The 12,185-nt window shown below is 39.5% G+C and overlaps 1 protein-coding gene across 1 annotated transcript; it reads left to right on the top strand.

Moving 5' to 3' along the window:
- The first annotated feature begins 7,981 nt into the window (after positions 1-7,981).
- On the top strand, positions 7,982-11,880 carry LOC109481570. Its single transcript, XM_019784164.1, has 3 exons — positions 7,982-8,148; positions 10,624-10,698; positions 11,398-11,880. Exons 1-3 carry the CDS (start codon positions 8,062-8,064, stop codon positions 11,707-11,709), a joined length of 474 nt encoding a protein of 157 aa, XP_019639723.1. The 5' UTR covers positions 7,982-8,061; the 3' UTR covers positions 11,710-11,880.
- Positions 11,881-12,185: the final 305 nt, after the last annotated feature.

The raw sequence follows: 12,185 nt of genomic DNA, 5'->3' as shown, positions 1-12,185 counted from the left end.
GAAATACCTCTGGGCGGGCGGGCAGTGCTGATAGCACCACCGTGAGATACCGGAAGCATGCGATGGTCTGGCTGCCAGGCTATGTTAAAGTAATTTAGCATTCTTGGAGTTTATATTCGTCTGTTAGTATAATACCTGATGAATTTATTTTTGGAAATTTGTACTGTGAAGATTCTAACACCCGTTTTCCTGACTTCATTCATCTTGTTCTATGTGTGGTTTGTTCCGTCCATTTTGCTTACAGAATTTGGTCAGTATATCATTACAGATCCGACTGGTCTTTATCAGGTATCGGCGATCAGTGTTTTAGCAAGGAGGTATTTAACCTCCTTGGTTTTAGTGAATTTTTTTAATAGCTGCTCGTTTTTAGCGGCTGGTTTTTTGGTTTATGTAAAGTTTGAGCCACCTGACGCCATGTTCCGCCGGGGTTTTCCGGCCTTACCCCAATTCTCTCCGTCAAGGCTCTTCTGTCCAGTAACCCCGGGCGTTGGATTTCTTGTCTTTCCTAGTAAACCTCCAGACATGCAGCGAGGGATACCCTACTGTTCTACACTGGACACCGGTGCCGGCATATATGCCCTGTCTGCGCTAAACTGCCCGCACCTGCCAACGACGCAGGGTTCCGAACAGTGGAGACCATCTCAGTGCACGGAGAAGGTTTCAGTACGTTGTATACTCATCTCTAGGTCAACGTCATTTTTTTTACTATTCACACAATAACAACTTGATATTGATCAGCGTATTCTTTGCATTACATGTTGCTGACATCCCACCATAATATTGTCCAAGTTTCACATCCGTGGTCACGCTGAACGCTGTCGAACTATGCTGAATAACACAACCCTGGAATGCAACAAACTTCGCTAATAACCTGTTCTACGCTGTTTCTTTCAGCTCTACATGGCGACAAACACAACAGTTACTCAAGAATACAATTAAGAAGTGGAACAAAATACCATGTGAGTGCCTGACCATCCTTATTTCATGCAGTATTGTACATATAATAATCACGATGGTTAGGCAATGTTCGCATATCTATAGTACTTCTTTCATGAAAAGCTGTGTGTTTTGAAACACGGTACCATGTTTACTATGATGTCATTGCTGGGAAAACAATGTAGCCTGGGTGCCAGGCCCCTGTGCCACCATAGTCAATAAAGTCAGGGAAATCTCACGCCTGGAACACAGAATTTGCAGCCGCGCGGGGTCTGATTTATACGTCTAGATAAACTGAAGAAGGAAGCCAGCTCCGAAACTGTGGCGTGTTGGGCAGTATATAGAGGCCCGGTCGAGAGGCTCAGAAAAAAGCACTTTCTTTATTCCAAGCAAGGAGTTAAGCTCCTTGTTCTAAGTGCTAGGGTCTGGCACACAGGCTATTGCCAGAAAATGTGTTATAGATGTGTCTGCTTCATTGCATTCTGTAAAATTAATCGACTCACATGCTTTGCATATTTACATTTATGACCCCAAATCTTGTTAATTTAAGTTAATCAAAGCTGGCCAAAGTTGGCACAGATTCATTTATGCTCTTTTCTCTCTTTATACCCACAGGTAAACTTCGCCATGTCCACCCTGAGATGCAGACTACAACAGGAATTCACTGGCTAGCATGAAACCTAGTCGTGGAAGGCTTGGGGTGTGCATTCATGTTTTGCAGCCAAGAAAATTGAAAAACAAGCATGGAATGCAACAGCATCATGGAAGCAAAGAAAATAAAAACTAAAAAAGACAAGACTGACACAAACATACATGATAGAAAACACACAAGTGAATAAAATTTCTTACACAAAACATCACTGTTACACTACATGTGTCACACAGTAAAGTTATAAAAAAAACGACCAGCATCATATAGTTGAAACTAAAAACATATTTGAAGTATTATAAGCTTGAATATGCTGCTCCTGAGCAAGAAATTTGTTCTCTCTTGATAGAAGAAAACATATTTGAAATATCAATAAAGACAATCATTAACATTCTGTGTGCAAAAAGCCACAGTATGCCTGAAAAGGTGCCATTTGCATGCATGGTAACATAAGCCTTTCCTGCTTTTTCCGATGACCACAAGGCCGGAGGCTACCTCAAAATCAATTCCCTAGGGAATGCATTCGTGCAATTTTTGAAATTCTTTCAAAGCGATCGCAGTACTTACACAAATGCCTCCGCCCCTGAGGCGTCGCCAAAAAATGGTGGCAACTAGTACACACTGTACCTACGGGGCGCTGTTTTGTTGTAAATAGAAGGAAATCTTCGGGATTCATTCTTTGTCAATGAATAACTATTGTTGCAAAAGAAACGAACACCTGCCGACCCAGCCGACTTTGCGCAAACTTTATAACTCTTGGCCATGGTTGGGCGGAGTTCGGGTAGTGTTCGGGAGGCTTAAGGTAGCTAGTTGGGCAGTCCTGGCGTATACATATGTTTTATACAGCCAAATAAATCAAATCAAATCAGGACATAATTTTCGGCCTATGGGGATTTCTATAGTTAAGAACCCAAAAGTGACCTACTTCGAAGCAGTGTAAAATGTAGTAGGGTGCAAAAGTAAGTTACAGGAGTTGAATATGTTTGATTTCAATGTAAAAAATATGTGAAAATGGGCTAAAGTTTGTCGGCTAGTTCACTCGTGACACAACCTTTTAAAAGCGCTATGCGGAAGGTCATGGAACTGCAGCAAGCGCACTGCACTAGGCTGTGGCAGTAACAAGACGCAAATCTACGCTAACCGAACAAAGATGAAATTTAAACTTTTACAGCCTCAAACCTGACATATTCCTCTACCTTGTACCACAGTAGCCGCCTCGCTGTCGTACACACAAGAATCCCTGCGCCTGTCCCAAGTACATGCCGACCTACTTTGTGCCCGTGCTACTTTTGACTACGGGGTTCGCCCAGTAATGAACGCCAAGAGCTATTCGATACTTTACAATTAGACAAGATATATAAGAAAATGTCAAAGCAGGACATGTTTAACCCTCAACAGTACACCTTCCCGGACTGATTAATCTGTACACCTGGGGTCCGCGCGGACCCCAGAGCAGTTTTTTGCTAATTTTTAGAAATTATCAACATGCTACCAGCTCAATTGTTTTGCAAACTGATGTGGGAACCTCTGTGTCCACATTACAAACAAAAATCATACATTTTGAACTTTTTCTATTTTTTGGTGAAGAAAAGAAGACAAGAAGAAATACCCGATTTTTAAACCCATTTCAGACTGTAGGGGCTTTTGAGGCCCAACTTTGATCTCAGATAGCGGCTAAACGGCTTGCGCTAGAAGTATCAAATTTGGAGACCTTTCCTAAAATGTCTCTGGAAAAAAGTTCATATTAGTTTGATACAAGAAAGTTGATGTTTTTTTGTGTTGCCATGGCAACGGGTTTCTATTTTTCAAAATAGAAGTAATTTTGGTTTAAACATAAAAATTTTCTGAGTTTTATATTAAATTACACTTCTTTTCCAACATTAATAACATCTTACATAATTAAATATAAGTTAAATCATTTCATATGCATAGAATATGCTAATTTGATGACGTTATTGGTCAAAATCCAATATGGCGGACTATATTATTAGCTCTGACGTCATATGACGTCATAATTACACCAAAGTTATTAAAATTTAATTCTATTACTACACCATTCTCTGAAAACTTGGTAGACATAAGATGAGTGCATAAAAACATATAAAAACGGAAATAAGGTAATGTATAAGAACGCCAGTGTATCCATTATGATCGAAAGCCGGCTGGGGTCCGCGCGGACCCCAAAAGAAAATCAGATATAATTTTTTTTAAGAATGGTAGAAACGGAGTTTTCTGCACTGTACTGAGAGACAACTTTGTGGGTGACAATTACCAAAAATTTCAGAAAAAAATCTTTAGAAACAAAAAAGATACCACAGAATATATAGTGCTGGGGTCCTCGCGGACCCCAGGTGTACTGTTTAGGGTTAAACACTTGATATCATGCAAGAACGAATTTACAGTAGACAAACTATGTAATTATGTTTCCAAATGTTTCAAAAAGAGAGAAGAAAGGGCAACTAACAGTAGATGATAGGGTGTACAATGTATATAGTATTATTGTAATGTATAACGGGGGGTGCCCTAATTCCGTGCTATGTTCCATGCAAACGCACAGACCTTTGGTAATAGTTTATCTGACCAAAAACCCGCGCAACATGAGATATAATATTGACAGATAAAGATCACAACGATTAAAACTGCACAGCTGTGTATTTCACTTGAGTGTAGCGGCTTGCACCCAATCGTAATGGTTCACGAAACGCACGGCAGTTTTTTTGTCATTTTGCCGGTGGAACGTTCTATCGCAACAGGGGTGCCCTAATTCCGACCTAGTGTTTAACACAGGTCGATATGAGAAGAGAGTTTAGAAATGATAATACACAAATTATGACTAAAACAATCTACAAATGTTTTCTGTCCCAAACAAGTCCTCTTTTTACGATTACGCGACTTGCTCCAAAGTGGCTGTTTGAAAAGCAAAACCTGCATTTTTGACACGCTCGTCAACCCCCGAACAAGCGTCGAATTCACACATATTTTTCACTCGTCTGTTGTCGGAGTGTAGGAACTAAAACAAACTTTCTGAGATTGCCGATATCAACACAAAAACATAGTCCATTCTTGTGATTATTTTTAGGCACGTGCTCCCATGCATAACGCCGCAACAAGGATTTTTTCAAACTAGTTCGGTATTAGGGATGGGTCGGAATTAGGGCACCCCCCGTTAGATTCCTAGCACTTTGCATTAGAATACAGCGTACCAGTATGAAATACCCATGTTTTACATACTGGACATCCTCTTGTGCATTTAGCCCATCTGGGAAAGAACATGCAATAAAGATTCATATCATATCATTAATACTGTGTACTGCAACCTTAACGAGACGAAAACCCGCAGCGGCTGTTGCGGCCTCATATCGTCTGACCTCTGCAGGGTCATTGAAAAAGATGGCCGCCTTTAGCACAAGGTCGTCAATGACCAAATGGAATTGAAAAAAAATTAAGTTGTGTAAGCCAAAACTGACCTATGATAAATGACTGGGGAACTGCCATTCAGCTCATTTTACTTATGATTTTGGGGAGGGGGGCATTGCTTTCATTTTGATTGAGTTATAATGACGTTCTGTAGAACACCGTGACTAGAGCTCCCCGATCCCATACCTTAATTCGTCTAATGATGTTAACCTTTCATGTATTGCTTAAACGGCCCTCAGTTGCATAGATTGTATCATTTGATGATCTTCTCTACCCAAGTATCACAAGCATCCATAGTTTGAAAGTCTTATTTTCCAGTACAGACCATCGAAGCTGGCAGCGTTACGTATGTTTCTGCGAGCGGCTAGAGCGGGGTAGTTTAGATTTCATGGCACTCGATACTTCTAAACAGCTAAACCTCCTGGGTCACATCTCTAGAGCTACACCCACCCAGGAAGTTATCAAACTGATCACCACAGCTCCAGATCCAATTTGGAGGCGCCCTAGAGGCCGTCCCAGGAGCAGATGGGAGGACAAGGTTTTCAACGTGCTGGACAGTTTAGGGGTCAGCAGAACTGACTGCAGAGTGCTGGGTGAAAACAGAACATCCTGCAGGGCCTGGACATGGCTACAGGCGCCATGCATCTACCCTGATGCTTGCGGCTTGAATGATTGATACTTCTTGAGTTATATCGTGCAAATCCACAAACATCGAAACAAACATAAATGCAAACCACCGAAAACAAACACAACCAAAAACATGTGGAACCTTCTTGGTGGAGGTATTAAGTAGCCTCATTTGCAGGCGTTTCAGGAGAGGTCCTTCTTTTTTGGGAGGGGGGGGGTCTGATGGTATCTAGTTATAACACGCTTAGACTTCTGGCCGCCATCCCTAGTATATATTCTTTTTTTTTTATAATCATTCTTTTTATTGATTTTCACAAACATAAGATACACACACTTGCGAAAAACTTATACTGAAGGGACATGTAGAACACAGAAAAAGATAAATAAAACCAGAAAACAATGAATAATGATTACATATTTGAATAACAGACAAAAGTTTTCTCTACAATGTTTTCAGCGTTTCAGTATTTTTCCCCATTTACCTATGTGTTTTTTTATTTTATATTTTATATATTTTTTTATTCCCTAGTATATATTCTTGAAAACTAGGAACTTTGACCGCTCCCACAGAACGCCTGCAAAGAAGGCTAGGCTTAAAGAACAATGTGCCACTTTGTGTAGCGAGAAAGACTTTTACATAGTCATGAGAAGCGGCTTTATTCTGTTAAACTATTACAAATCTGCCATTGTTGCTTTTGGCTATCAGAAATTGAGGTGGCAGAACACAGTTTTCGCCCTATGGGGATTTCTATAGTTAAGGCCCCCAAGGTGACTCACTTGGACGCAGTAAAAATTATAGTAGGGTGCACTTTAGGAACACGACCAACTAATATGTTGAAATTTAGGGTATAACCTGCAAAATGACTGAAAACAAAAAAAAGTTATGGTTTTTTAACATTATGACGCCCTCTTTTATTTGGCCCTCTACCGGGGTCAACGGAACTGCAGCCGACTCACCCTGGAAGGCAGTTGCGTAAGACAGGCGCATTTATACACTCAACGAGCAAACTTAAGAATCCTACTCATACGATCGAAAAGTCGACTCATTATACTACCATACGGTAAAGTTCATGCCTCGCTGCCTTTCATTTTAAAATGTATACAAACGCTACAAGATTTCGTCCGTACTATTTTCTGTACCCTACGTAATAGAGTCCGGGGGTCGCGGATGATTACTGTGTTCTGCTTGACCATATTCACACTGCCGCCAACATGGAGCCGGGGCGGGATCAACTGTCCATCGGAATCCTGGGTTTTGAGAAGACAGATGTTTGTTATTAATGGCTTCCGTATAAGATCAGGTTGACCTTAGGACCACCCGGCCTCAACTCTTGACCCCTTGACCGGACAAACAGATATATCACGTAAAGTAGGACTATCTGCCACCAAGTACAGACCATGGGAGCATCATCACTAGATAGCTTAAAACAACGCTTACAGTTGGATGCACAAAGTTCATGCTAAGCCGGTCACAATTATCAGCTGGGCAGTTTCCGGGACCGACAAGTGGGTGTAATTTTGCCAGCTTCTCTCACCGTAGTCAGTTGAAGGTGTTTTCTACACAAGTTATACTGAGTATGCAGACACAAATACAACCCTTGGGTAAGAAATCCGAAAAAATGGTAGCAGGAAAAGGTTTTGGCCAGGGATTTTGAACCTAAGACTTGCAAAATGATATGCCACACAGAATTAGTTAACTAGCCAAGACCGTCACTATAAGTGGTATCTCAAGAGCAGTACCATCTTCTCATGGAATAATGTAAACCACTTCTATCATTATGGAAAATATTTAAATTTGGTAGATGCAAAGATATCCAGAAATCGTTTGTTTAACAGTTTTAAAAACATTTTGATATCTAACTGCTTTCCATCACAATAAAGGCAAAATGTTTTTTAAAGGAAACTGCATAGTTCATTGGTTTACATGAGAGTTTAAAATACGATAAATGTTACATATTTTTTGTTATCTATGTCCAACGTTAAACAGCATTTGTGGCTTCAGAAAAACACCTGAGTTTGTTTTCTGCTTCTAGGAAACCAAGACAAAGGGGCAGAATTGATGCGTTTGGTTAAGTCTGACGCAAACTGATATCTCTTTCCAAACATGGATACATGATAAATTATACCTTGCCTAATGAACTTTCCTAATATGTAACAACTGCCTAGTAAGCTACAATCTATAAGGTATGTAGTGACAGGGTGAAATATTCTTTACGGGCGAATTTGGGTACAAGGAAAGCCGAGGGACATCTCCGTTTGGAAAAGACCCCCTACCCGAGCGTCACGTATTGTCCAAACGAACACAGTATCCAGAAGACCTTGGTGATTCAGGTTGGTTTTCTGTTCGACTCCAACACTGACCTCTTACTTTCCATTATAATTACAAAAGATAATTGGAGATAGACCGACTATCCAACTCAATAACAACAGCTATGGGCAAGCGGCGCTCCAAGAAACCCATCTTTCACAGGCGGATTTTCGACGTTGAGGACCTTCCGGCAGATACACTGATGTTAAAGGTATGGTATAAGTTCTTCCCGGCTGTAACAGTATGTATAGGTACAACACTTCCTCTGAAACTAATCTTACTTCTGGTAGTTAAGCTACGTTATTTCAAGTGGGGGCACGATTTTACTCTGTGTACATACATAGAGTATTATCATCAAGCAGATGGCGAGAATTAGGATGATTTTCTAAATTTTTAATGCATTTTTCTTTATCTTTCGAGTCATCCACGATGTTATCTCTTTAGGGTGGGCAAAAAAGGCAAAACTCGGATCATTATAAAACACAGAAACGCATTTAAATAAGGCGATTAAAAAAAACTAAGGCAAATCTTACATCTGCTTGAAGGTTACATAACCATGCTGTGCCCGGAATGTGACCGCAGCCAGTGGGGCTTATCTCTGTAGATGTGTGTTCTCCCTTTTGGCGTTGCTGATCCCATCTTTTCGTACGCGCGCCTGGCAACAAGACATCAATGTGCAATGTTAGAGCAGCACCTACTCTTAGAACCTTTAAAAGACTGCTAGTACCGTAACTGACTTTGACTGAACGACTTTGAACACAACGACTAATGAGTTATTTATTACTTATTGCCATTTTGTTTATTTATTTACTTTGTGTGAGTTACCTTGTGTATAAACATTATTACTTTGTTTTCATTTTTGAGCAAGTAGTATTTATGTTATGACCCCCTGACACTCCTCCACGCTCGACCTCTATGAAAAGCGGCCGAAATAGCGGCCGATTAAAGCATGTAACACAATTACAGATCGAGTTGAAATAAAGGCTCAAACAAACAAACAAAAAATAATAATGCGACGTTATTATTGCTACTGACCTCGCAACATTCATAAAAAGACAGAGAAGAGTATAAAAAAGAGAAACGACGTTCTTATGTAATGAACGAAGAAAAAACAAAGGCAACAAACTAAGGACATGCAAAACATTCTAAGAGATTTATGAAGGAGAAACGTATCTAAGCATTGAACAGACTTCGAACATCTCAGGCCCATGTGTAAATTTTGCATTAGTTACCATTCTTTACGTATAATATCTGGCGGGCATAGCTGTACCCCTCTAAATGGTCATAGAACATGCGAATCCTGTAATCATTTTTACGATGAGAACGAAACACACCTTTTACTTTAACCCTACCTAGACCGGGCTTTTTTTGACATGGGGGGACCGGGGGGGGCTCTTTTCTTCCCCCCCCCTAAGAACTCGCGAACGGTATGTCGTATGACCACCAAATTTTCAGAGAATGGTGTACTAGTAAAAATTTATCATATCTACAATTTTTATGTCATTATGACGTAATATGACGTCATTATGACGTCATTAATGTGATTTTATTGGCCAAAACCGTCTAAATAGGTTTTTCCCTGAAAACTAAATGGTATTCAACATAACTGTACCAAAAGTGTTTATGACAGAATATTAGGGTGTACTAAGTCTTATGTTGCCCACAGCAACACCGGTTACGTCATAACATGACGTCATGCATATTTAAGATATCCGCCATCTTGGATCATCAATCTTGAATTTTCAAAAATAGTTTTTTTTCATGATAAAGCCTAAAATACATTGTAAACATACTAAAGACCTTCATTTAAACCTTTTTTGGAAAAAGAAATGGAAGTATTGATGAAATTTTAATGAAAATAACCTGTATATACCTGTTCTAATGATATGGTCCGCCATCTTGGATTTTGGCCAATGACGTCATCAAATTAGCATAAATTATGCATATTTAATGATAAAATTTACATAAAATTATATGGGATGTTATTAATATTAGAAACCTTGAGTAACTTGACATAAAACCCATAAAATTCTATTGTTGAAACAAAAAGTACTAAATTTAGCAAAAAATGCCTGTCAGAAACCCGTTGCAATGGCAACACAAAAATTATTATCTTATTCCAATGATAGAGAATTGTTGCCATCAATATTCTAGGAAAAGTCACGAAGTTTGGCCGTTCTACGGCTAGCCGTTCAGACGCTAGGTGACATCAAAGTTGCCGCGGGCACTTTTAGTCCCCCCCCCCCGGTCTAGGTAGGGTTAACGATAAACGCCAAGCGATATAGTATAAATGTAACATATTGAAAGTCAATACGTAGAGTTGAATATAGCATTCAATGTTCAATATTATGTTTTGTGTCTCCTAGACCATAAATAGATTTAGTCACATGTGCGTTTAGCCCTTCTGGGCAAGAATAAGCACAAAAAAAAATGTTCAAACTCAGGTTATGTTGGTGAACAGTCGCCCAGTAAACTTTGACGTACGCAAAAAAACTGTAATGTCATTTCATGTACCCTAGTCAACTACCAGATTCCGTTTGGACCATAGAATGAAATAAGGACTTAAAAATGTGCAGATAATTTTTGAGGTGTAAGATTTTGAAACCAATATGGGCTTGTATATTATTTATCATATCCATGTTGGAATATGAATGTATGTATAAATATCTCAGTTTATGTCTTCCAGACGGAGGCCACAAGGACAGGTTACAAATTAAATACCACTGGACCCACATCTACCGGAGTGTACGGGATCGGAAAGGTTAGATTCCATGACTATACTTCTTTGCTTCAAGCGTTTTAGTTAGGCCATGTTGATTTGATTATATGGATGACATCCTCCGGGAGCCCCAAAACTGATGCGCGCGTGCGAATAAAAAAAAAGTTTTGCAAAAAAAAAAGTTCTTTTCATTATATGAAATCTACGTGGTCATGAGGGTTGATCAAATGGCACAGAATATGGTTTGGCGAATAATCTAGTCTTCAAGTTCATTTCTTTGATTTTGGCATTCTACGACATTGGTATAGTTTTTATTAATTTTTTTTGTAACTTATGGTATATTTTTGCTCATTTTGCAACTGTTTTGTACGATTTACAGTATGGTTGAAAACTTTTTTTTTGGAAATGGCCGAAAATTGATGCGCGCGCGGATGTCATCCATATAATCAAATCAACATGGCCTTAGCCAAAACACTAGCTACATACTGAGGAGTTTCTGTAGTTTTGGGTACCACCAATAAATAGCTACAACTAGCCTACGATATAAAAAAAATGCCACCATTTTATGTCAGCTTCATCACATTTTTGCCTCACAGATATTAGTATGCTATAGGACAGGATTGATTGAACTTAGTATACTAATGGAATGACCAGAAAACTTGGATTTGAAAATCCAGTTAATTAAACTGCCCTTAAAATCAATTTGGGTACCTTTAAATCTAACTCTTTTATTGTCCTCAGAACAACACAAACCTACCGTCCAGCCAAGGAGCTTCTGTCCCGCTACATTTTGTCGTTCTCCTGACCTTGTTCCTCCTGAGTGTAACGCTCATCTTCTGCCTCGGCCGTCGCCGCTCCAAGTCAGCAGGATCAAAGAGCGCCTCCTCGCGGCGGAGTAGCGGAACTACAACCACGAACAGCACCAAGGTCGTGAAAAGAACGACATCGGTGTTAGGCACTACAAAGGAGAAGGGCGCTTCGACGTGTGAAAAAAAAGACGTTCAGAACACAAAGAAACTCATCAAAAACAACGGACGGAGAAAGTACTACTAGTGGTTTAAGTTTGAATCGAAAGATAGAATCTGGACGAAACGACTGTGACAAACCCAACCACTGAAACGGACCTAACACAGCCGTTTCCGTTAAAAGACAGTTTAAGTTTACGTAAGGCCGCATATTGATTTGATTATATGGATGACATCCACGCGCGCATGAATTTTTTGCCGTTTCCAAAAAAAAGTTTTCAACCATAGTGTAAATCGTACACGTAAAATAGTTGCAAAATGAGCAAATATCTACCGTAAGTTGCGAAAAAAAACTATTCCATTGTCAAGAATGGCAAAATCAAACGAAAGAAAAGAAAATTTAAAGAAATGAATTTAACAGTATATTCGCCATACCATACATTTGTTCAGCCTTCATGACCACGTAGATTTCATAATAAGATAACATTTTTTGCAAAACGTTTTTTATTCGTACGCTCGCATCAATTTTGTGGTTCCCATAGGATGTCAGCCATATAACCAAAT

This window comes from Branchiostoma belcheri, unplaced genomic scaffold (genome assembly GCF_001625305.1).
Source record: "Branchiostoma belcheri isolate BF01 breed outbred unplaced genomic scaffold, Haploidv18h27 scaffold56, whole genome shotgun sequence".
NCBI classification, from domain to species: Eukaryota; Metazoa; Chordata; class Leptocardii; order Amphioxiformes; family Branchiostomatidae; genus Branchiostoma; species Branchiostoma belcheri.
The sequence above is the reverse complement of the archived record's forward strand: the minus strand, read 5'-3'. Positions and strand labels throughout refer to the sequence as shown.